General features: G+C 46.3%; 1 protein-coding gene across 10 annotated transcripts in view; it reads left to right on the top strand.

Moving 5' to 3' along the window:
- CELF6 (CUGBP Elav-like family member 6) overlaps positions 1-26,460 on the top strand; it is a 200,143-nt gene that overhangs the window by 82,656 nt on the left and 91,027 nt on the right. For 2 of the 10 annotated variants that reach the window (XM_081169225.1, XM_081169224.1), the window contains exon 1: positions 3,069-3,301. The exons of the other annotated variants lie outside the window; for them this stretch is intronic. In XM_081169225.1, the coding sequence (XP_081025351.1) occupies positions 3,146-3,301 (156 nt within the window). In that variant the 5' untranslated portion in view covers positions 3,069-3,145. Of the gene's footprint in view, positions 1-3,068; positions 3,302-26,460 lie in introns of those variants that run through there. 10 annotated transcript variants of the gene reach the window in all.

Below are 26,460 nucleotides of genomic sequence, written 5' to 3'. Positions count from 1 at the left end.
AAGTTAAAGATTCTCCAGGCTATTGACTACTTCAGTAGGCAAGAATTTAGCTGCAAATGTAAGAGAGCCAGGGAACAGAGTAGGAATGAATTTATTATTATTACTTCGGTTAATTATTATTACTTCACAGGCTGAAAGCTGCCAAAGTAAGATGAGAAAAAATACACAAACAAAAAGATCAACCGTAAAAAAAAACACCATTATGGATCAAACAGCACCCAATCAAGCAAATCTAAGACCAAACGTCAATTAAAACTAGAGTAACGCCTTATATTCCTCCAAAAGCTTTAGAAAACAAGTATGTATTATATCAGGGTTCCTCAAACTTTGGAAATCTAAGGAACTGTTGTGAGCAGTACAAAAATACCCATTTAAAACTGGCATTCTCTTTACCCCTCAGTTTTCTTCCATCATGTTGTGTGCTTATGATTTCTCAGGTCATCTTCAAGCACCAATGAGATCCAGATGTTGGCACCTGCAATGCCAATAATAGTCAAAATATATAGAAGTGCGTGAGGAACTCAAGAGGGGTGGAGAATTTCTGCCAGAGACAGAGGTGGCTGGACTCTCTACCAGCTCATAGCGAAGAACTATTAAAAATCTTGTTTATATTTAAATCAAGCCACATACAGGCTTTTATTTCCTGTGGGAGAAGTGGCCTCTAGAGGCAAGAAAATGTATGGCTATTACAGGTATAGAAAAAGAGAATTCTGGAGTCCAGAATGTGCCACAGAGACTCAGTCTGCATGTCAAACCACGGTTTCCAATTCTGGCACAGAGAGCAAGCATACACCATGGTTTGTCCGTCTTGACATAATGATAAGCTATGATTTACTCTAATCTAGACAGAAATGGAGTTAATTACTTTGTTCAAGGGACAGAAGGAACAAGAAAGTGATTCCATGCATTGCTCATGTAATAGCAAATAGTGATTTGTCATTTTGTGTGAACCAACCCAGAGTCTCAAGCTAAAGTCTGTATATGCAGTGAAAGCCTATGCATATTTGCCTTGTGTTCTGTTGTGCTTACTCCGCAGTAGGGCTGAACCAAAATTTCTCAGTTTTTGGTCATGCTGACAGGGGTGAGTTCAACATCTGGAGGACCATAGAGACCCATACACTAATTAAGTGGAAGTGGGATTAGAAGAGTCCTGTTGGATCAGACTAAATGCTGATTTAGGCCAGTATCTCATTTCCCACAGTGGTCAGATGCCTCTTGAGAGTCTACAAAGAGGCCATGTAAGTAGCAACTATCCCTTGCAATTTCATATTTGAGGGTTCAGTGCCTCTGAACATGGAGGCTGTTTAGCTGTCATGGATATTAGCTACCAATAACTAATCTGGAGTGGGTTTGTCAAACCCAGTTTTTACCATGAAGCCTGTCTTCCATATCCCAGAAGTGTGAGTTAGCGATGAGAAGGAATTAACTCTGCACATGCCCAGTGGCCTTTTTTGTTTCCACTTATGGGCACTGAACACGCCTCCCCAAGCTGAGTTATAGAGAACCCTGGCTCAAAATTGGACAAGCTAAGTAGAGCATTGTCAGTACATTAAGGGGATGGGAAGGACAAATTCAGACCATGAGCAGGAACTTCCATCAAAGGTAAATGTTGAAATTGAGAAGGAACGAGATTCACATGAGGGATGCTAATTCAATTCCTTCCTCTTTCTTTCTTTCTTTCTTTCTTTCTTTCTTTCTTTCTCTCTTTCTCTCTTTCTTTCTTGCAGGAAACATTTCTTTTGCTCTTTATATGCTATGAATCATCTGGGGAGTGTCAGCTGATCCTCCTGTTGCCAATAATAATTAATATACAGTAGTCTGGAACAGCAGTCACTCTCCTTCTACGGATGGGTCATGGACTGCATATTTTGCTGGTATTCCAAGGTCTTCATTGGCTGCTTTCAATCTACAAAGCTCTTGCATATGCACTAGGGCACCTCCCGGCCTTTCATTGGACTGTGGTTTCTAAGATCAGCTGAGGATGAGCCCTTTTGAAGGCACTTTGGGTAGTGTACATCTTGCATGTCTGCGAGCTCACAGTGCAATGGCAGAATTTTGCTTCTGGTATGAGATTCTGAGAGGAAAAACAGATTTCCCCCTCCCCCCTAATAAAACCGAAGTAGCTAGTCCTCAAGTTTCTTGAAGAAAACATACAAAACATTATACCTTTACCTTTTTACCTTTTACTTTTACCGTTACCTTTTACATTTTACCTGCTGCCAAACATACTGCCATTTAGTGAAGCATACAAAAAAAATATATGTTTCTGGTATGACATATTGCCAGACTGGGGGACAAAGATTCTTCCCCTCTCTGAAAATTCAAGTAGCTAGTCCTCATGGGGGGGGATATAATTTTGATTGTTATGTGCTGCCAAATATAGCTCTGTTTAGTAATCCATGGATGGAGTTTTGCATGCTTTGTCTGACTCCTCATCACACAACCAAGTTTTTTCTTCTCCATCCTTCCTTCACCACCCTTGCAGTCTAGCCTCCGTCTCCATCCCCTCGCTCCCCATCTGCCAATGCAGAATTTCCTAAAAAAAATAAACCCCAAATTCTTCATTCTACTTCTGTATATTCTTCTCTCAAGGCAGACGGATGCCAACTTATTATTCCTCCTTTTTAAAAGAAAGCATGCACGAATGCTTAATATGGGCATGGTTTATTTTGCCTGCAGAACCTAGATTTCCTCGGTGCCAAATTTTGGGGGAGCATGGTAGGGAAAAGGGGGGCTGGCGAGTCCGTTGAAGCTTACTCAAGGCCACAACGAGCCCTTTTTACCTCTGGGTGAGCTCTCTCTTTCTCTTTCTCTCTCTCTCTTCCTCCTCCTCTTATGCCACACAACTCAGGGATGGGGATGTTGGTGACTGGCGAGGGGTCTGCAAAGAGGTGGCAATCGGGGGGGTGGGCATTGAGAGAGAGAGAAGAGGGAGAAAGAAAGAGACTGAAACATTTCATTCCATCCACCAAGCCAGCTGCACTTTCTTTCCTTGGCAAGGCTGGGAGCTGTTTTCCCCACGCCCACCCCTCCCCCAGCCCTGCCAGTGGCTGACACTGTGATGTATTCAGCAGCACAGCCAGCTCTCTATGTGTGTGTGAGAGAGAGAGAGAAAGAGAGAGAGAGAGTGCCTGCTTGTGTGTGTATGCCTATGTGCCTCTGCTTCCTCGCCGACTCCGAAAAGCGGCAGTGGCAGCCGAAGGAGCTGGGGACCATGCAGCTGCCCCAGCTCATGGTCCCCACTGCCAGCCGGGTGCCCCTGATTTGGATGCCAGCCGGCTCCAAGTTCCTCTGCATCGAGGTAGGCTGAGTCTTCTCTTTCCTCCCCCTTTTTTATTTTACCCCTCCCTTTGTCTGGATCTCCTCTCTCTCTGTCTCTCTGGCCTTTGTCTGGAATCAAGCTGAGCCGGCGGACCCAACCTCTTTCCCCTCCCCAGGCAGGGGGCTGTCTGCCACTCAAACCCCCTTGCCCTGTTCCCGGGCATTGGACCTGCCAGATGGCACAGCCCCTCCCTAGAGGACCGTATCCATTTTGGGAGCAGTGGAGGGTTGAACTGGAGAGGCTGACAGCGAATGTGGCTGGGGTCTCTGGGGGTCTGTTTCTGAAAAGACCAGGGGGGTGGGACTGTCGCCAACACATTCAGGAGCACCGACTGGCTTTTTTTGGGTGGGGGGTGAGAGTTGTCTTTGGCAGGTATTTGGGCGGAGTTGGGTTTCGAGAGGGGGCAGGGTGGAAAGGGGGGGGAGAGATGCTAGCCTGCACATCTTGGGGTATCCCAGTCAGCAAGGGGGGGGTTGCCCAGCAGGACTAAAGCACATGCCTCCTGTGTCTGTCTGCATCCAGCATGTCAAGGGACAGTGTTTGTCTGATGCGTGCGTGCAAGAGATGCTTGATTTCCTTTTTCCTGGTACGGATGTGAAATTGTGGGGAGCTGACAGTTCAAGGTGTTTTGGGTGGGTGGGGGCAAGCGAGTGAGCATGCCTGCAGCTCAGGCCGGGCAGCAGCTGACCGAGGAGGACAAGGCCTGGGCGTGTGGGTGTGGTTGGTGCAACTTAGATTAGGAGTTAAAATGGAGGACAGAGACCCGAGACTATTGGAAAGAGCTGGACAAGAGCATTGGAACATAGAAAGCTGCCTGAGGCGGTTGGTTGGTCCATCCAGCTCAGTATTGTGTACACTGGCTGGCAGCAGCTCACTGGGGTGTCGCTCCCTGCACTACCTGGAGATGTTAGGGATTGAACCCAGGGCAGATGCTCTGCCACTGAGCGACAGCCCCTCCCCTTAAATCTAGCTACAGAGAGAGGGAAGGTGTGCAAGATGGGAAAGCCAGCGGTGAAGGCATGTTTGAGGATGGAGGGAGAACGATGGGCAGGAAATGAACTGGCCAGCACAGGATGTCCCTCCCACTCACCTGACCTCTGGCATGAAGGTGGGCAGGGAATTGAGTCATAAAGGGGAGTCCGTTTGCAAACCTGTGAGGTGTGGGGTAGATGACAATGAGGCCGAGTAGAGGCATGATTTTTTTTCTGGTGTTGCAAATACCATATTTTTCCGTGTATAAGACACCTCCATGTATAAGACTATTTGGGGGGACTCCAAATTAAGAAAACACCCCTCAACACTACTCATGTATAAGACGAGCCCCAATTTTGACCTAATGTTTTGGTTAAAAAACCTAGTCTTATACACAGAAAAATACAGTAATTTTCCATTCTGCCCTGTTGCTCCAAGCTTCCTGTTGTCTTCACATGTTGGTTCCACACTACATGGGGTGAGGAGAAATATGGACTGTTGTCTTCCATTTTTAGTATTCCGATAGATGATAGATAGAATTTTTAGAATTTTTAGAATTTTTAGATAGATAGATAGATAGATAGATAGATAGATAGAATTTTTTAAAAAACCAAACAGGTGCCAGTGTGCCACACCACACAATGCCATCATGCACATGCGGGCGCCATGTTTTATTTGAATGTAAAAACACTGGTGTTGCTTTGCATGTTGACTCTGGTCCCCTGACTTAGCACACTTGCAGGAGTCACTGGAAGAAGGCGTGTAAAAATGTCGCTTGTACTGTCGCTCTCTCTGCTGTTGCTACATCAGCCTGAAGGATGATTCTGCTCATTTGTCCAAATATTGCCCAGAAAAGCCAAATTACTCTGTGTAATTGTTGCTAATGGGCGCTGATGTAAGAACAGCCTTCTGGATCAGGCCAATGGCCCGTCTAGTCCAGCATCCACTTCTCCACAGTGAACACTATAGGAAGATAGGGAGCTGACTTGCACAGAGTCAGACTGTTGGTCCATTGAGCTGAGTGTTGTCTGCACTGACTAGGTACGGCTTTCCATGGTTCTGCGCAGGTGCCTTTCCCAGGCCTACATAGAAATGCCAGAAATTGAATCTGGGTCCTCCTGCAAGCACGGCAGGTGCTCTACCATAGAGCTGCCTTCCTCCTTCCACACCATACATTTAAAGCCCATTGCTTCTCCCAAAGAATACCAATAACTGTAGGTTACCCCTCACAGAGCTACAACTCCTAAGCACCCTTAGCAAACTACAGTTCCCAGGATTGGTGTTTTTTGCTTCAAATGCATGGCATGGGTGTAACCAGAGTCTGTTTCGCATTTCCCCCCCAAAATAGCTTCGTCCACTTTTCTTCATGCAAAATTTCGGCTTTCTCTTTCTTGGACATTAGGTGTGTGTGTCACACCATCTATTAACTCAACAGCTCATCCCACCACAACCTCCTGACTTCCATCACTGCCCCAAGCCCATTTGTTCTGGGAGGTAAGAGTCAAATTTCAAAGTAGAGGCATTCTTCCAGAGCACATTGGTCCAAAGAAAGAAGGATCCTTAGGGTGAATGTAGGATTTGGGGCAGAGGCGGTGGCCCAGTGATGATGTCTTGAAAAGGTATCCATAAAAATCTAGGTTAGATAGCTTTTGAAGGAATAAGAGGATGAAAGTCCTCCCCTCTGCTTCTTTGTGGGTATGTCCCTCTATTTTTACTTTGGGGGGCTAAATGGAATATGCAAATTCATACTGTGCCCATCTGTCCTAATCTCTTGGCCACGGCAGCTAAAATAGCTAAAATGTTATGTATTTTTGGATTTTGTACTGTAAATATATGCCCTTGATCCTCAGGCAAAGGGTGGTATATAACTTTAATAAACAAAATAACTAAACCTCCAGAACCAGAGGCAGTGTAGCTTGGAGCTTCAGGTACCAGGTGTAAACAACAGGGAAATGCCATAGGTGAGGCCTGGGGTTGGCCGAAATTGTGCTGAACAGAATGCCAAACTAAGAATGCTTTTGGCCCCGTCTAGCCGGACTTCTTACATTCTTAACTTGCTGCTCACCCTGGAAGGGAGAGAGTCATGGCTTGGGAAGCAATTGATTGGCTCAGCTAGTATTTTCCCCTTGGCTCCATTATCTTCCACTGTCACAGCCCAAGGGATGATCTCTTTCTCTTAGACTCAGGGCTCCCAGGCAAAGCAGCATGAGCGGGAGCCCTTGGTGAGCCAAAAGACAGCGGAAGGGAGGGGGAAGAGGAGAAATCACTCCCCAAACTAAAACAGTGACTTTTAGGGTGGCCACTTGAACATCAAACCCCCCCCCCCGTCCTAAGGACACAGAATTGCATAAAAACTACACAAGAAAACTTACATGTATAGGTTGTTGTTGTTGTTGTTTAGTCGTTTAGTCGTGTCCGACTCTTCGTGACCCCATGGACCAGAGCACGCCAGGCACTCCTGTCTTCCACTGCCTCCCGCAGTTTGGTCAGGCTCATGTTTGTAGCTTCGAGAACACTGTCCAACCATCTCGTCCTCTGTCGTCCCCTTCTCCTTGTGCCCTCCATCTTTCCCAACATCAGGGTCTTTTCCAGGGAGTCTTCTCTTCTCATGAGGTGGCCAAAGTATTGGAGCCTCAGCTTCACGACCTGTCCTTCCAGTGAGCACTCAGGGCTGATTTCCTTAAGAATGGATACGTTTGATCTTCTTGCAGTCCATGGGACTCTCAAGAGTCTCCTCCAGCACCATAATTCAAAAGCATCAATTCTTCGGCGATCAGCCTTCTTGATGGTCCAGCTCTCACTTCCATACATCACATGTATAGGTAGACATCTGAAAAGCATTTGCTATTATTTAAAGAGATGGAAATGCAGTCCATCTCACACTGTTGTAGAAGACTTTGACCAGGTGGCCTGCTCACTCTCCAGGAGCTATTGATGAGTAGCATCAGGGTCCCTGCTCTCCTTTCTTGTAGTAACATAAGAAAACGACTATTACTGAGTCAGACCATGGGTCCATCTAACTCAGTATTGTCCACCCTGACTGGCAGTGGCTCTCCAGGGTTCCAGGCAGTGGTTCTGCAGAGTTTCCATATTTTCAACCTGAAGATACCAGGAACTGAATCTGAGACCTTCTGCCTGCAAAGCAGATGTTGTACCACTGAGATGTGACCCATCCCAAAAAGACCATATGGTTGGATGGATGCCTGTCATGGATGCTTTAGCTGAGATTCCTGCATTGCAGGGGGTTGGACTAGATGCCCCTCGGGCTCCCTTCCAACTCTACGATTCTGTTTAGCTCTTCAGCTAGAGGGCTCCTTCAAATAAAGGACTGTAAAACAGGACACATGGCCACCCTAATCTCTGTGTCTGTCTGTCTCCTCCCCCAGAGTCCATAATGGAAGTGAGCAACAGAAGCATGTTAAAGGAGGGAGGACTGAAGACCAGAGCAGAAGAGGGAAACATCACCTTAGGCAACCTGCTCCCTTTCCCAGCCATCCTTGGTTTTTGTGCATCCAGGTCAGCCTTCCCCAGTCTAGTTCCCTCCCAGTGTCTGGAACTAAAACTCCTCTCAGTCCCAGCTGCTTTGGGCTGATAGGAGTTGTCGTTTGGATGCATTTGGAGGGCACCAGGTTGGCTAAGGCTGATACAGATTTCCAAAAGGGAAGCCTGTTCAGGAGCAGTGCCACCACCTGGTTGGAAGAAGGCAGGTAGGCAGGAGCTGGCTGAGGGCAGATTAGGGTTGAGGGGCGGTGCTCCATTCACCATAATGGGCCAGCCTCCCCTGCATTCTCTGTCCAGGCAAGCAAGAGGCACCATCAGGGAAACAGCATTGGGGGGGGGGGAGCAAGGTGGCCTAGGGAGACTTCTGAGGGCTAGATGGAGAGGCATGGAGGGCCCCATTCAGAGCCTAGGCCTGAGGCTCCCCATTGTGGCCTTCATCTTCTGTGTCAGACCCCAGATCTCCTTCATCTCCCTACTTCGATCTAAACTTTTTTAAACAAAAAACAAAAAACCCCACATCACTTATACGGCAGCTTCACTTGTTGCAAAGCATAGAGCAATGAGACTAGCCAAGGAAGTATGCTAGATGCTAGCTAGATAAGGCTTGTTTTAGTTTTCACATGCACAAACCGAAGGAGCCGACTGAGAGTGAGGCCGAGGGCCCAATCCACGGTTAGCACACAGGGTCCTGGGATTTCTGTTGGCCCCTCATGCGACCCTCCAGATGATGGTGGACTCCCAACTTCCATCAGCTACAGTCAATGACCGGGGTTGATGAGAGTTGTGTGCAGAAAAATCTGAAGGGCCACAGGTTTGCCAACCTTGCTCTATGGTGAAACACAAGACTGGCTGGAGCTGATGGGAGCTGTAGTCAAACCATCTGAAGGGTGACAGTTTAACTGGTGTAATTAGTTTGAGTGTTGAGTAGCAGTGGGCGAATCTGTCAATTTCAGTTTCTCAGTTTCTTCTTTTTCCAAGCTTAGGTTCAGTTCTTCACAATTTGTTTCCATTTAACTCAAAAAAGTCATGAAAATTCACCAGCCTTTGTGCACCAATTACTCCAAATATACGTTTTTGAAAAGCAATTTTTTCTTTGTCATTCTCACTAATTTATGCCTTTTTATGCACACTACCCCTGTGTACATACTTTTATGTACATTATTTGGCTAAAGAGCTGCGTTGCAAAATTCGGAAAAGCGCCGATTTCGAAGGTTGGCTGAGTTTCAGTGGTGTATTGCTTTGGATAGTGCCCATTAGATGGACTCACAAGCTGAATTGCATTTCTCCCCGATCTAGAGTGTTGAAATGTGTGTGTGACAGACATGGTGCGTTCATGAGTGGATCTGCAGAAAAGTGTTCACACAGAAAAGTACATCAGAAAAGGGAGAGGAGGATTCAAGGACTTTGTACTCCTTTGCCTTTTTGAATGTGACTGTTGGTTGGGCTCCTACAGATGCCATGGCTTTTTGACTGTATACCCCAGGGGCTGGCTGTGTCTTGCCATATTAACTTGAGAGGTGAGCAGAGAGGGGGAGGCAGGAGATAGTAAAAATAACTGTTCCTTCATGCCAGAGGAGGTGAGAAGCAACAGCGTTTGGCTCTGCTTCTGCCTCTCACTTCATTCTTTCCAGGAGTCAAACTCCCAAGGGAAAAACAGAAGTGGCCTATGGGTTGATATTCCACCACTGATTATAAACGGCTGGCATTAATGGTGTAATTTATATAGGCCTTGTATACCTGAATGGTCCATCTTGTCCATTAATAGAGGGAAAACAGGAAGGAACATATTTGATGATAGAACAGCATGTTCCGTGCCCTTTGGGTTGTGGTGAGCACCCTCTGGCCTGACATTGTGACACCAGGTGTGGAGTAGGCAAAGAAGCAGCTAGGCCAAAAAGGGATTTGCATTCACCCACCAAATACTGTGCAATGCCCATCCCCCACCCCCGGGTGCTGCTCTTTGCAAGCCTGGCAGTCAGCTGATCATTGGGGTTTGCGTAGAGCCATATGCAGCTCTTTGAAGCCCCAGCAACCAATTGATTGTCAGGGTACCACAGCACAGCACAGTTCTGTGCAAGGGCTGACAATCAGTTGATGGCACTTCAAAGTGTCATGTATAGTTCTGTTTATCTGAAAGGCTTTGGACGCTGAGTGATTAGAAGGGCTGTGTGTCAGTGACCTATCTGACTGCAGTTGGTTACAAGTCTGTGCCCATTACAGACTTGTTGCCCATTACTACCCTGTCAACGTATCATGTTACACACTCACAATCAGGATAATTTAACTTTTTATGATTCTTTTAACAAATTAAGATATGCATATACCACTTTTCAGGTGAGCCTCACAAAGGAATTTGCACAGATATGTTCGAAAAATAAGAATAAATTAAAACTATATGCAGATAACAAGTCCTTTTGAAATCCAGCTCTCTCCTCCCTTCGGGCAAGATGATCCTTAGGTAGCCCTGTGGTGAAAGTTGATGGAGGGCAAGGCCACCTCATCTGGATCACCAGCTACTAGATGGTGGACCATCATCAGACTGAAGAGGTGACAGATGAGTCCCCATTTCATAGGAGCATGCCTCCAATGGCCATAAGAAAATGAAGGGCAGAAATGACACACACAAATGGTATATATGGCACTGCTAGGAATGTTGACTGTTACACATATAGATGTGGTGGTTAAAATGAGAAAGGGAAAGAAAGAGGAAGGGAGGAGGGGACGGGAGGTTGGTTTTTCCTGTTTTGGCTGTAATACGTGAAGGATGTGTGCATCTTCCCATAGCAAGACCCAGGAACAAGAGTGAGATCTACAGATCCCACTTCAGGAAAGAAGAGGTATGAGTCTCTTGCATGCCTTTTCCAACACCGACACAAAGAATGAACCAGTTTAGCTTGTGAATATCAAAGTGGGAGAGGCAGCTTTTGAAAATTAATGTTATGTAGGAAAGTGTGACCGATCTAAAGGGAAGTTTAGCCAGCATGTGTTGACATCAGTGCCATCAGAGCAGGATTTAGGGGCAAAAGTACAGGGCATTTCTCCTCAGAATGAGGAAGGGCCAAAGCATCTGCATTTGTGGTAGAGCATCTATGTTGTATTTGGTCAGCAAGATGCCCACCACCCTATTCCATGCAAAGAAGCTGACCAGACTGGTGGTTGAATCTTCCATCAACACTGTTAGTGGGTCAGTGTCCTCAACTGCACCTGAGGGAAGCAGGCTTCCTCAAGGAGAACAGGGGAGATCACATGGTACACACACAACTCTTTCCTGCAACATCTTGCCACCAATTCCCATCCCACAGCACCTGCCACTGAGAAGGCTGCCTCCCTCTGCCTAATAGTAGGGCCAGCCCTGCCAATAAATACCAAGTCTGAGAAATTTTGTTCCAGGTGTCTCATTATGATCACCATGAACAGCCAACATAGCATGCTCCAGAGGTTGGACCCCAACTCCCATCACCCCAGGCTACCAGGGATGATTGGAGTTGGAGTTCAACATCTTGAAGGCACCATGTTGGCTACCCTATAATGGGCATCTTTCTCCTCCATTTTGAAAGTGGTGGCAGGGAGGTCAAGTTGATCTTTGAACCTGAAATCCAGATTGTTGTCTTGAATGTCCACTCTAACTTCCATTGGGGTGCCTTTAGTTCTCAAGGGAGCTATTGTACGGTTGTGTTGCACATTTCTGCTTGAAAATGTAGGGGTCATGCTGGCGTTCACACGTGTTAATGTGAATTGTGAGATGCAATCCTCAACTTGCACAGCAACCTTTGCTCCAAAACCTCTGTCATCAAAGGAGATGCAATTTTGTTGCGCATAATTCCTTTGCTGAACCTTTTGGAAAACAGCAGCTGGAAGCTGAGTTGAATTGCGGTCCATGCATGCAGAATATTTTTTCTCAACATGCATGCCAACTCTGATCTGATTTTCAGAGATCTTGCATTATATTGCATTGCATTTTCTCCCCTCCCCAGCTGGGTTGAGCTGCCCTTCAAATCTAAACCATAGAGTTCTGCTCCAAACAGGGATCCCAAATATCACTGTGATATCTTACTCTTCAAGAGAATCACCATGTCACAGTCAAATGAAATGCTGGATGAAGTCCGTTAGGAACATAGAAAGCTGCCTATACTACGTAAGAGCATTGCTCCTTCTAGTTCAGTATTGTCTCTACCAGTGTTTCTCAAACTTGGGTCTCCAGCTGTTGTTGGACTACTCCCATCATCCCCAGCTAGCAAGACCAGTAATCAGGGGTGATGGGAGCTGTAGTCCAACAACAGCTGGGGACCCAAGTTTGAGAAATACTGGTCTATACTGGCAGTAGTTCGCTGGGGTTTCAGGCATGTCTTTCCAAATCTTACCTGGAGATGCTGGGGATTGTACCTGGAACCTCCTGGCTGCAAAGCACATGCTATATCACTGTGCCTCTTCCCCTGAAAACTTAAACACAAGGCACTCACTTTGGTCAAGCAATTAATCCTCCAATGGAAAGGGGAACTTGAAGAACTCTGTGGCTCACAACAGACCTGGGCTATGGATGATAGCATTTAAAATGAACTCATTAGCTGCTGTTTCTGTTGTACCCTTCAACTCTCTGTTCCCATTAATCTGTGGCAAAGGAATATAATCAATGCTGTTGGGTATATCCCATCCTGCCTCCCCCTTTTTCTGCTCCCAGCTGTGTTTTTGATTCCCACCCCATCACATCTCTGCTCTGTGGCCCCTGTGGTCCAACTTGGCTCTTGTGGCCTCTCCATCTCTCTTTCTCGCTTTCTCTCTCTTTCTCTCTCCTGCATTGCTTCTCCACCTAGTCCCAACTCCCCGCTAGCAGAGCCAGCTATTAATAGAGCAGTGGATTTATCGAAAGAGGCAAGCTGACTGCAGCACTCCCCTTGCAAGAGAGTGCCCTGAGCTAATGGCAGGCATCCATTGGGCAGCAGCTGAATGCGCATGGCCACTCAGAGGGCGGTGCAATGTGGCTGGCAGGTGTAAGAGAACCCATGCATGGTGGTAGGCCAAAGGGCATCTGTTTCATCGGAACACGGAATAACCAGGAGCTGGAGAATGAGAAACACAGCCAGTATTTGGATGGACAGGGCCATAATATTCATGGGTAGCAGAAGGATGCAGAGTTAACATCAAGAATGACAAGATATTCATGAAGAACATCAAGTTACTCATGAGTAGCCCATACCTTCACAGGTGTCAGACATTCACAGCCAGGAGATCTGTGGATAACTAACAGCAAGGTTTCTGCCTCCAAATTTTTAAATAGTAGCAGCAATAAAGGGATTTTAGAAGGGAAGAAAGAGAAAATGTTGAGTAAAAGGGTCCCTCCAATTTCCTCAAATTTACATACAAATTGCAGAGGAAAAATGGGGGTGGTCACCTGATTTTTTTTAAAAAAAACCTTCTCCTTTTTTATGCTTTCACCCCTTTTTTCCTATATGTCCACCCTTCTAGTTCCACCCCATTAATGCTGGGCGAGATCTCTTGGCCCAACCAAGATATCAGATCGTCCTGGTCATCCCATGGCATCATGAGGCCCTGCCCCAAGATCCTCAGTTGTTTGGGGCACCAGAGACCTGAGAACCCTCCTGCCCACTCCTGCTGCATGGAATGGAATGCTAAGCAGTATCAGACCGATAAGTGCCCTTTGGGGTTTCTTGGAGTCTAGAGTACAGCAGGGAGGAATTTCTCCTTGTTCCCTTGGACTGATGGCCATCGAAATGGAATTTATACTTGCCTGGCCTCTTCTTTCCTCCCTGCCAAAATGGCCAAGGACAGGCTTTCTTATTCTCTTCCAAGTCTGGGCTCTGACATTTTGATACTATACAGTCCCAAATATATCCACCAAATTCTACCCGTGGCCAGTGAGATTCCTGGTTAGAGCCTCACATATGCTAATACAGATGTTGCTGGACCACAACTTCCACAATCCCTGAACCATTGACCATGATGGCTGAGGCCCATGGAAGCTGGAGTCTAGCAATACCAGGGGCCAGAGATTTCCCCATCTTGTTCTAGGACAGCTGGCTTGACTGCCACCCTGCAAAATGGGCACAGGGCCTTTTGGTTTAGCATCCAGTTCCCCACTGGGACCAACCAGGTCGATCTCTGAAACCTAGAAGCAAGGCTTGATATCAGTAACTTTGTCCCCAGCAGCTGATCTTCAGTGGCCTAGCGTCTCTGATTCTGAAGGTTCCATAGAGCTACCATGAACAGTAACAATGGATAGATGGATTCTTCGTGAATTTGTCTAATCGCCCTTTAAAACCATATGAGAAAATGCCCAATCCTTCATCTCATATCAGTGAAGGAGCTGTGTGTGTCTGAGAGAGAGAGGTGGGGGAAATGGGAGGGAGAAGATAACAGGAGTTGGAATACCGTATTTTTCGCCCCATAAGACGCACTTTTTCCCCTCCAAAAATGAAGGGGAAATGTGCCTGCGTCTTATGGGGCGAATGCAGGCTTTCGCTGAAGCCTGGAGAGCGAGGGGGGTCGGTGCGCACGGTCCTGGGACCAGCGCAGCTCTGCGCAGCCATCCGGAGTGGGGCGCTAAGCTCCGCCCCGCTCCCGGTGGCCGCGCAGAGCTGCCTGCAGTCCTGGGACCAGCGCAGCTCTGCGCCGCCATCCGGAGCGGGGCGCTAAGTCCCGCCCCGCTCCGGATGGCGGCGCAGAGCTGCCTGCCATCCCGGGATCAGCACAGCTCTGCCCATCGCCAGCCCCACAAGCTCGGGGGACAGCGGGGAGGCAGAGCGTGCCTTCCCACTGTTCCCCGACCTGGTTCTTCCAGCCCCGCACCTGGGGGGGAAATAAAAATTTTTTTCTTTATTTCCCCCCCAAAAAACTAGGTGCGTCCTATGGGCCGGAGCGTCTTATGGGGCGCAAAATACGGTACATAGAAGTAGCCAGCAAAGCTTCCTCCAGATATTGCCCAACAAAAATTCTCATCAGTCCCAAGTACCATAAACAATGGTTAGGGAAGATGGGAATTATATTACATCAACATCTGGAGGGAGCTAGAATGGCTACTCATGGACTTGAGCAAGGCAGAAAGCTGAGTTGCCAGGAGAGGGAGCAGTAAAGTGGCAAAGAAGCCAAGCAGAAGTTCTTAAAGTTGCTCAGCTATGTGCCAATATGACCATCAAGAATACAGGGACCTCTTGGTAGCACCGGAGGATTGCAAGCAGTGAGAAAGCCTCCTTTGAGTCACCAGTGTTCCTGACAGATTGCTCCCCTCTTGAGGTTGTTTGCAGATGGCCAAAGTGTTTGACCGTGGACCTGCTGAATATGATTATGTCCTCAGCGCAAGGAATTCAGAACCCTTGAAGGGGGGAGATCGGGCAGCCAGCTAGTCGCTGAAATGTGGCTACAGCCCCCTGGAGGTTAAATGGCACCTTAAAAGAAATGTGTTGGTTTTTAAAAGATGGAATTGGATGTAGCAGTATTTGCCAACAGCTTTGCTTTAAGACTAGACGAGAAGATCACTATTAGGCCTCAGATTCTCTACACATCGGCACATTGAGCTCCTGAAATCAGGCAAAAATGACTAAGCCTCCCCAGATATAGCTAATCTAAAGCAAGGCATGGCAGTTATGTTCGGTCATCATCTTTAAATGGTGTGTGTTGGATTTTGTCGGTTTCGTCCACCTTGAGCTTTTCTGTGTGAACACAGCAGAACAGACTGTGTTACATGTCGCAGGTCACTTGGAACTCACATGGGATTTGGTGGGACTGTAGGAAGGAATAGCAAGAAATAAAAAGATGCAGTACTTCCTCAGAAGTTGAACAAGTGAGACATGCAACAAAATCTTGCAGCCCAGAGTGCTCCTCTTCACTTTAGAAGCCAGCCATACCCTAGTCAGTATTTCATGGTCACTGAGCATGCTCAATCCTCATGGAACTATTTTTTGAGGGGTGTTTGTTCCACCTCTCATGTTTTTCTTTCTAAATATTTGTTTCTGTGCCTCCTCAAACCTTGGGGTTTTCCCAAGCCTGTTGAAACTTCCCACTTGTGTGCTGTTTTGGTTCCATGAGGACCAACATCTAGCCTTAAACAGCAGAGAAAGAGGGAATGCCATTTCATACAGGCTATGTGAGCCAGTGCAACATGCTGCCAAGAGTAAGATCCAGGGTTAAAACCCCACTCAGCCATCAAGTTAATCAGGTGACTCTCTTAAACTTCTCCAAGGATGAAATAAAAAGGTAATTACATTTTATTTAGAATATTCTCAATGAGACTTTCTAGACACAATTTCCAAAATTTGCTCCTTGGATCTATTTTTCTTTCCCCCTTTTCTGTTTCTTCATCTCATCTCTTCTCTTCTCTTCTCTTCTCTTCTCTTCTCTTCTCTTCTCTTCTCTTCTCTTCCTTCATGTGGCTGACCTTAGGCCTCATCATGCTTCAGTTGATCGGTGAATGGTTTGTTGGCCCCTTGATTAGTGGTCAAGCTGCTGCAGGGAACGAAAGGCAGCAAGTTGCTAGAAAGTGACTCTCTCACAGTGCCACCCCTCTTAACCTGAGGTCTTAGTGAGGGTAGCTTCACGCTCAGAGAACATAATGCTTTTCTGGAGCGGGTGGTAGGACAGTTTGGCAGTGGGTGGGTGTGAAGAAAAAAGTCCTCAGCCACCAAAGGCCTGAGAAATTAGCTGTCCCCACAGTCTCAGATAAATGGTGAAGATGATGGACCATTCAGATCTGAGAAATCTTCACTACTGTTTGATTTATTTATCTAAGCAGGGTGGTTTCCAAATAGCTTGTTTAGTCAGTACAAGGATTTATCCTTGTGCAACAGAACTTCCCCCCTTCCCTCACGAGCCCCTTAAATCTATTCAGGGTTCACCTCTAACCCTTCAGAGCAGGTGCACATTTGGAGAAGGCATGCACAGGGACACGAGTCCAGTTATATAAACAGAAATCCTTAACCTGGTGGAACATGTTAGTTGGAAACAACCTCTAATTCATATCACACACATTCAACGTAACTTTTTGTTCTAACAGATTTGTAAGTTGGGGTATGTGTGTTACAAATACATGAAATTAGCACTGTAAAGCAGAGGTCAGCAACCTTTTTCAGCCGTGGGCCAGTCCACCGTCCCTCAGACCTTGTGGGGGGCCGGACTATATTTTTTTTGGGGGGGGGGGGAATGAACGAATTCCTATGCATCACAAATAACCCAGAGATGTGTTTTAAATAAAAGGACACATTTTACTCATGTAAAAACATGCTGATTCCCAGACCGTCCGTGGGCCAGATTGAGAAGGTGATTGGGCCGCATCCGGCCCCCAGGCCTTAGGTTGCCTAACCCTGCTCTAAAGCAGCGAAAGCCCTTTCAAATATACAACAAAATCAAACTTCTCTAAATTCAAGAATGCTCACATCCTTGTGCAAATGTTTATGTTTCCCATTTTCTCGTGAGTACACATAGCCAGAACAAACGATTTACAAACAGGGCAGGTCCAACTGTTAGGCAAAGGGAAGCAGTTGCCTCAGGCAGCTGGTTTTATGTGTCCCAAAAGGACAGCAGATGATTAGTTATTTAAGGTTTTATTATTGGGGGTTTTTTACTACTTGGAAAGGGTCGGTGCATTTGTGGGATGTTCCACCACAGATGCCATAATAATGTGACTAACCTCAGATACCTTCAGCTCAGTGGGGATGACTTTCATTGCTCTGCCTTAGGCAGCAAAATGTCTTGGGCTAGCCCTGGTTATGAAGGCTGTCTGAGGAACATCAGGATAGTAAAATTGTCAGATGTTCATTTGCTTGATTGCTTGTTTGTAAAAAGAACACTTCCCGCCTCGCTCAGAATATAGAAGGTGCCCTCTCCTATTTTAAAACATGACAGCATCAAACAAACAAAAAATCCACAGCTCCAATGTTCCCCTGTTTTCATTGGATAACTTGTCGTTTTTCCACCCAGAAGCAGGACATAGGACTCAGAACTGGTCAAATTCCAGGCCCAAGGAGCTTCTAGAGACAGCCTTGCAAAAAGTCCCAGGAGAGGTAGAAATGGCAGTAGTCAAACTGGGAGCCCCATATCCAAGCAGAAAACCAACCCACCCAGCCAAATACATAAACAGGCACCCAGATGTACAATACATGCTGGGGAAAAGAGCCCAGCAAAAAAGAGGATCCAGCAAAAGCCCAGTCGCTACACTTAGTGTTATGAAATGTGATCCGGCATAGACAGGCAGTGCCTTATGTAGTGTGGCATAGAAAGTGAAACTAGAGCTATGACTAGAGCACAAGTCTTAGTGTATTTGCTAATTGCTTTCAGACAATAAGAGTTACTGTTAACGTGCTACAATCTCTGACATTCATTTAACACAGGATGCAATTTGGTAAGCATGTTCAGACCTAGGGATGACATTGTCATTTTCAGCTTCTCATATTTCCCATCTTAAATTCAGTTCTCCACATTTCTGCAGCAATTTTCAAGCCGCTCACCAGATGCTTATTAAAATTCATTCTCATGCACAAATTGTTGAATGCAATTTTGACTAATATACACATTTTTGCTAGGAATTTCCCCAAATGTTTTAGTTTGCTAAATGCATGCATTTTTATGTACAATTCTCCCCAAGATATATGCATTTCTGTACACAACACATTATTGAAGAACTGCATTGCAAAATTCAGAGAACTCTGAATTTCAATGGATAATTGGGTTTTGGTTTGCATATAGGTTTGAGAAGTGCAAACATTTTCATTAAGATGTAAACAAGATTGAATTTCTTCCCATCCCTATTCATAACACAAGTCTCTTACCCGTTTTCCAAAAGGGAGGAAAATGCCAAAGACTAAGACAATGGGATATTGCCTTTGAAAATATTGGAACAAGAGTCAAACAGCATTGTGTTTAGAGAGCAAAGCTCAGCTCAGCTTCTGCACATATTTACAGGGAGTCCACGGACAATTTTGGACATATAAATGGTATCTTAGAAGTTCTGCTTGAATTTAGGAAATGGTGTAACTGCCTCCCCACACTCATATTTCAGGGGTGGGTGGGGTGTCTTTTGAGAGTGGGGGGCTGAACATCACTGGTGTTCCTGTGGCTCTTTGCTCTGCCAGCCACCAACTTTAATATTCCCACAATGCACCTGGAATTGTGCTATATCACAATGTAGCATCATTCTGAGGGGCATTCTGAGTGGGGGGATGACAGCCCATACTGGAGGTTGAAAATTTCTCCCAAGAATGCTTCCCAGAGTAATGCTATGAAGCAAGGAGGTTACTCTGGGCATGTTAAAGACAGTGGCAATGAACCAGAGGGATGCTGTTTGTTCCACAGTTCCCCTAGCTTCAAAATTCACCCACCTCCTAAAAATACTGGAAATATTCCTTTCTCACCTGTATGGCTTCTGAATACAGCTATGAAAGCCATTTTGCCTCACTGCTAGCGTATACAGTGAGATACTTTCCTTGAAGACAGGATCATGATAAAAAGTAGCCTATCTGCAATAAAACAACAATAAAAACAGCCAGATATTTTTTACAATTAAAAACAGCGCTGCACAGCCGTCTGTCACTGGGAGTTTATGGAGATCATCCATGCTGTGTGCTGTGGTGGTGCCACCTCCTGTTCTGTGCGCTGGTTCTCAGCCTTTTGCAACTGAGTCACCTGATAGCCAGGGGAGTATTGTGGAGATGCCAGTCTCCAACAATTCCAGTGGTATCAGAAAGTGCGAGAGCTAGAGGTGTCCAAACTAAAATAGGGTTGCCAGGGCTTTAACTCTGGGGTTTGGCAGCACTCTTATCCAGTGGTTTAGAGGTGAATTTAGAAGTGCAGAAGCTCATCATGAAGCCATTGCCCTTAACCGAGTTCCCAAGGATAGCGCAGAAATGCAGACAGCCGTGCAGATCCATTTTATGCACACCCGCACACCAACAACAGCACTCATTGAATAGTAAGCCAGGCTCATGCTCTGGCTTCTCCTCTGCTAAAAAAAGGTAAAGGGACCCCTGACCATTAGGTCCAGTCGCGGATGACTCTGGGGTTGCAGCGCTCATCTCGCTTTATTGGCTGAGGGAGCCAGTGTACAGCTTCTGAATCATGTGGCCAGCATGACTAAGCCGCTTCTGGCAAACCAGAGCAGCACATGGAAACGCCATTTACCTTCCTGCTGGAGTGGTACCTATTTATCTACTTGCACTTTGATGTGCTTTCGAACTGCTAGGTTGGCAGCAACTGGGACAGAGCAATGGGAGCTCACCGCGTCACAGGGATTCAAACTACCGACCTTATGATCAGCAAGCCCTAGGCTCTGTGGTTTACCCACAGTGCCACCCACGTCCCTCTGCTAATATGCCACAAACAATGGTAAACCTTGAAAGCCTTGTCATCCCCTCATCCACTTGAGTGCCAATTAATTACCTTGGTGCTCTGGTAGGTGAGATCATTGTTCATTACCTTGTAAGGCCAGAGGCAACAAGTTGGTGAAGCAGCAGAGATTACCCCTAACCGTTGTTTAGTAGGCTGTATCCCAGCCCCACAAAGTCAGGGGCTTCTTTCCTCCACATTTCTCATCAGAAGTAAATCCGTTCAGTTCCGTGAGGCTTACTCCCAGGTAAGTGGGCATAGAATTGCAGCCTAAATATGCTTTTAATATTTAGCCTGCTTAGAAACAGACTTTTCTAGCGCCTCTGCAATGAGCTGAAATGCCTTTGGCATATTGCATTTTCCAAAATCGCAAAAATAAAACAATTAAATAAACATAACAAGCAGCTGCAAACAGCCTCTAATTATAAAAATAAGAGAGAGTGCCAGACCATAAAATGTGTCAATCAAAACCAAATGCCTTTGCAAAAATAAAAACAACTTTACATATTGCCTTGAAGCTTGTACTGTGGAAGCAATATGAAGCCGGGAAGAAGGGATGCCTAGAAGCCACCACTGGAAAAGCCCTGTTCTGTGTTGCCACCAATCATTTTCATGATGGTGGAGGAACACAAAGAAAGGCCTTTGCCAGAGGTCCCAACAAGTGGGAAAGTTTATATGGGGGAAGGCAGATCCCGGTTCCAGACTTCTCCAGTCCTGCGCCCTCCGGCTGTTTTGAACTACAACTCCCACCAACAATGAAAATTTCCTATGCTGGCTGGGACTAATGGGAGGTGTACTCCAAAACATCTAGAGGGCTCCACGTCAGTGGCGTAGCATGGGGGGTGCAGGGGGGGGGGGCCGGTCGCACCGGGCGCAACATCTGGGGGTTAGGGTTAGGGGGCGCAAATCCACGGGTTAGGGGGCGCAAATTACTTGCCTTGCCCCGGGTGCTGACAACCCACGCTATGCCACTGCTCCATGTTGAGGGAAGATTCCTTAGTCCAATTCATTGATGCCTTGAACCTTGCCCAGGAACAAATCAAGAATCAATGTAGCTCAGACAAGAAAGCAACATCATCCTTACATTAGGCCCCTGAAAGCAGTCTGGCTGCAGCATTCTGCATCAACTAAAGTTTCTAAACACTTTTCAAAGATTGCCCCATAGAGAACTGCAGGCTTGGAAGTGGCAGCCAGCCATCGCTGCTTGTTTCATATGCAGCAAGTCTATCCAGACCATTTCTATTTTAGCAAGGCTATCCAGATGTATAATTTAGTTATGTAAGCCTGTCTTAAACTTTTGCTGCTTTTATCTGTATCTTATTGATAATTTATAGGGTTCTATGTGCGCCACTTAAGGAATTTTTGATTAAGCGGTTTTCTAAGCTAAATAAAGGAATTAGTAGCCATTGATAGCTTTGTTCCGCATTTGTCTACGCCCCTTTTAAAGCCATCAAAGTTGGTGGCTGTCCCCACATCTTGCCACAGAGGTTTACATTGTTTAACCATGTGCTGTGTGAAGAAACCCTTTGGTGCGTCCTGACCCTCTCACCATATGGGTTCATGGAGTGTGCATGCCAGTAATCTAAACTGAATGCAATCAAGGCATGAGTGATAGCGGCCAGTTCTGACTTCTGGAGAAGTCAGACAGGGTGCAACGGGGGTACCAGACAGGGTGCAACGGGGGTACCAGACAAGGTTGTGCAAAGGCTCCCCCATGGGTGCCCATGCGCTGAAAAATCAAGCAAGGGTGGTTAAAACAAGAAACAAACAAATGTAAACGCAGCAGCCATCTTTTCCCAATCGCTATCCTTAGGCTTTGAGGTGGCATGTCTTTTAAAACCAGTTGTTATGGACTTCCCAGAAGCATCTGCTTGGCCACTGTAGAAGCAGAATTCAGATGAGTTGGGCTTTCGGTGGGATCCATCAGGGATCTAATTCTGTTACTAAGCCTCTTTACAGGGATAAAACCTGCCTTCAAGAGACAGGTATGAAATCTTGGTGTGGGGGTGGGGATTGGGCTTTGTTTCTGCTAGAACACCCTCTGCTTTTGTATTCGGATTCTGTGCCAAGTGAAAAGCAATTCTGCGATCAGAATGCATTGTGGAAGTGTGCATGACGGAACCGCGTCATGAAAAGTGAGCCTAATCCTAAATGCACACTGTTCTTCCCATGGGAAGGCAGCATCTAGATTCTAGACAGATAGTTGTTTTCTGTGTGTGTTGGCATAGGGTACATCTAGCTGACTGTTCAAGGCCTCATAAGGCAGTGTTGGTCTTCTGCAAGAGTGGCATCTCCATTCTCTGCCACAAGCCTCGCACCTTGCCTTATAGACTTCGCCCCCAGGCACCTAGAAATTGGCCTCTGCGAGCTGTGAGCAGGGAAGTTTGCTCTTTACTTGTTCGGTCAGTGAAGGGCAAATCCTTTTGGGAAAGGAAGGATCCCAAGAGAGAGAAGGTACAAGCTAACTGTGCATGCTTTGCAAAGCGACAGCTCTTCTCATATTAAGCACTTAGGGGGCCTCCCCACCCTTCTTGATGTAGCTGCTCTGTATATGGATTCTACATACAACTTGTTCTTTCTCAAAGAGAAATAAAGCAAAAGGCAGTCATTCATCTGCATATGTTAAGGGTATACACTTTTTTTAAAAAAGAAAAGTCCAGTTTCTGCATTACAGATTGTCCATTTGCTCGCACTAAAGCTGTGTGACAATTGTGAATGGATGAAATCCGTCTGCCGACCAGACTGGCCGTAAGAGAAAGCTGGTTGCAACTCCCCGAGCAGGACCCTGGTGCAGGCTGGGGGGGGGGGGAATGCATAAAGGTATGACTCAAACTTGCAGCTTCCAGTGCTGCAGTGGAGAGAATAGGCTCCAGACTACAGGCCTGGCCTTCAGAGAATAATCTTTCTTGCTCTCCTCTTGCTGGGACCTGGGCCAGTGGCCATGCTGTGAGCAGGTGAGAGGCAGGCCTGCAAGCAGGCAGCGCCTTGTGCAATGCAATCCTATGCATGTTTACTTGGAAGCAAATCCCTGTGTGTTCAGTGTGCATGGGATTTGAGCCTTCAGATGCAATAGGCAAGCCCTACTGAATGTGATGGGACTTTTAAGTAAACAAGCACAGGATTGCACCAAAAGTTTCTCATGCCATTGGACAATCTTTGCCCATGTCAGAGCTAGAATCTGTTGCAAGCGGCAGCTGATTTTGCACCAGGTATGAATATAGGAAGCTGTCATACACTGAGTCACACCTTTGGTCCATCTAGCTCAGTGTTGCACACACTGGTTGGCAGCAGTTCTGCAGGGTTTCAGGCAAGGGTTTCTTCCAGCCCTAGCCAGTGATGGTGGGGATTGAACCTGTCGCTTTTTGCACACAAGGCAGATGCTCTATCACTGAGCCATGGCATTTCCCATGGCTCAGAATTATCTACACCAGGGGAGTGGGGTGAACCTTGGGCCCTCCAGATGTTGCTGAACTACAACTCACACCAGCCATAGCAAGCACAGACTGGCAGCGTTTCTCCAGGGCATCCTTCCAAGTCCCACCTGGAGATGTCAGGGACTGAATTTGTTTCAAGAACTTTGCAACTTCCATTCTTGTATCCATGTATGGAATTTTCAGGAATGGCGAAACTTGCCGGGAAAATAAGAAACCAAGATAACAAACCTTTTATAAAAGAATGGAAATGGTTTATGGAATATTTACAAATAAACTGTAAAGAGAACATTGGCAGGATTATTGCAATAACCTGCAGTTTTAGAAGAGTATCTATTTAAAGAAGATGAATAAATGAGTAAATTAAGTTAATTTGGATATGCAGAAAAGATTAAAAAATAAATTTAAGGAAGCGCAGAAAGAAGGTGGAGGAAGTTGAGTTTTGAAATGTTACAATGATTGTAAAAATGTATAAAACTGAAAATCATAAAAAATAGAACTTTGCAACTTCCAAGCTGGGTTACTCTAACATGCTCTCTGGGAAGACTGAGACCTACCTGTGGATCACTGGGTGATTGTCAGTAGATTGGCAAGGGTTTCTGATAGTGTTGAGTAAAATTTCAGCTTGTGGGAGGAGGGATCCTTGCACCTGTGGGCCTTCTGTGCTAATCACTGCTCTCTCAGCCAGTGATCTCTCTACTGCGCCAGATCATTGGTCCATCTAGTTCAATACTGTATACACTGACTGGCAGTGGCCCTGCAGGATTCAGGCAAGGGTCTCTCCCAGCCCTAACAGGAGGTGGAGGGGATTGAACCTGACTTACCACTGATTCCCAAAGCAAAGAATACAGCGTACAGCCTGGTGTGTAACCATGGAGTGAGAGTCTCTGAAGAGTCCCCGGGTATGGAAATAGGGGCATTGAATGCTTGCGCCCCAATTTGCATCTTTGAAATGTTGAAAGGTGGGGAAGCAGGGTGCATTTTGGGAGCCTGAAACAGCCATTTCTGTGACTGTGCGTGTGAGGTTGGGGAGAGAGAAAGAGAGAGACAGAGAGATGGAGGAATTGGCAGCTGGCTGCCCTGTCGGTAACAAGCAGCCGGTCCATTTGTATTCAGAGGGTGGTACAAGGAGAGAGATGTCTGGCTACTTTGCTACGGGCGCTGCAAGAACGGAGGAGGGAAACATGGGGAAGCTTGAATGGGATGTGGCGAAAAGAAAAAGCGGAAGGGAGACCCAGCAGAGGAGGAGCTGGGAAGAGGGGGAGCAAGGGTGGAAGGGGGACCAACATAGTTTGCTGTGCAGCTACATCCACAATCCCTTGATACGTTGCATCATCAGCATCATTTTAAAAAACCTGTCATTCCATCAAGTGGCTGAGAGCAGTGGTGCACACAGGGTTCGGCACAGCTTAGCTTCACAACCACCCTGTGAGGTAGCACGTTTCAGAGAGGGAGCCGTGTTAATCAGTTCCGGGAATTCCAGAAAACAAGAAGCATGTGGCAACTAAAACAACCTGCTGATCTTGAGTTTTGCAGCAAGTTTGTTCCTATTCGTTTAAGACTTGATCTAAATGGAAAGCACAAGGGTGGGGGAGAGTGGCTCTTGTACTGGGGTCCTGCTTAAGGGTTTTGCCTGGCATCTGGGTGGCCACTGTGAGGACAGGATCCTGCACTTCATGGGGGTTGGACTAGATGATCCTCTGGGTCCCTTCCAACTCTATGATTCTAGAGGGGTCGTTGTCCTGATGCTAAGTTCTTGGAGAAGGAATGAGAGAGAATTTACTCAGCTTTGGTTCCCGTTAAAAGGTTAACCTGATTAATCCACACTTTCCAAAATAAGAACTGAAGCACAACCGTCCTTTGAAATTTGCACACCTCTGAATTTTGCAGTGTGGTTCTTCAGCCAAACAGTGTGTACAAAAATACATATGTTAGTGAAAATAATATTCCCAAGTGCTTTTTTATTAAGGGGAATTGCTTTTCAAAAATGTGTATCTTAGGCAAAAAGTACATGCAAACATGTTTAGGTAAAGGTAAAGGGACCCCTGACCATTAGGTCCAGTCGTGGCCGACTCTGGGGTTGCGGCGCTCATCAGCTTTATTGGCCGAGGGAGCCGGCATACAGGTTCCGGGTCATTCGAACCGCCGACCTTCTGAACTGCAAGTCCTAGGCTCTGTGGTTTAACCCACAGTGCCACCTGCGTCCCATGCAAACATGTATATTAAAAGAAATTAACGCTAACATGCTGGTGAATATTCGTGAGGGGTTATTGTTATTTTTAAGAAAATTGCAAGCAGATGTGGCGATCAGAACTTAAGACTGGGTAAATGCAAAACTGAAAGAAAACCTAAGCCAACACATTCTCCCATTTGCAGTGCATAAATATATAGAGATCAATTGTGGATGGTGGTGGTCTGGGGACCACAATAGCATGAAATGGGGGTGCAGGGAGAATCTAGCGTGTATCCCCCAGATGCACCAGCAGCTGCCTCTCCTGCCTCATTTCCGCCTCTCTCAGAGGTTAGTCAGCCCCCAAAGTTCAGCTTACACAAGGCAGGCTTGACATTTATAAACATCAGACAGTCCCAGAGAATCAATAGAGTTTAATAACCAGCGAGCAGAGCAGAGAGAGACACATCAAAATGACATTGGCCTGTTCAGTAAATGTTATTCTAAATCATACTCACTGGAGTTTTATTACATTAAGCATATAGCAGAGAGACAGATTCCATCAAAGGCCATTTCGCTCATAAAGGTGATTGGCAGCTCAGCAGCAGTGGGCCTCACCTGCTCCCCTCCCTCCCCGTTTCAGGGAAGAAGGGGGGGGAGAGACCCACAACTACCACTGTTTGTTTCCTCAGTGCTTCATCAGCTGCGAGGATTCTTGATGTAGCGCATGCTGATGA

The sequence above is a fragment of the Podarcis bocagei genome, assembly GCF_964188305.1.
Source record: "Podarcis bocagei genome assembly, chromosome: 14".
NCBI lineage: Eukaryota > Metazoa > Chordata > Lepidosauria > Squamata > Lacertidae > Podarcis > Podarcis bocagei.
This window is presented reverse-complemented; position numbering and strand designations above follow the sequence as displayed.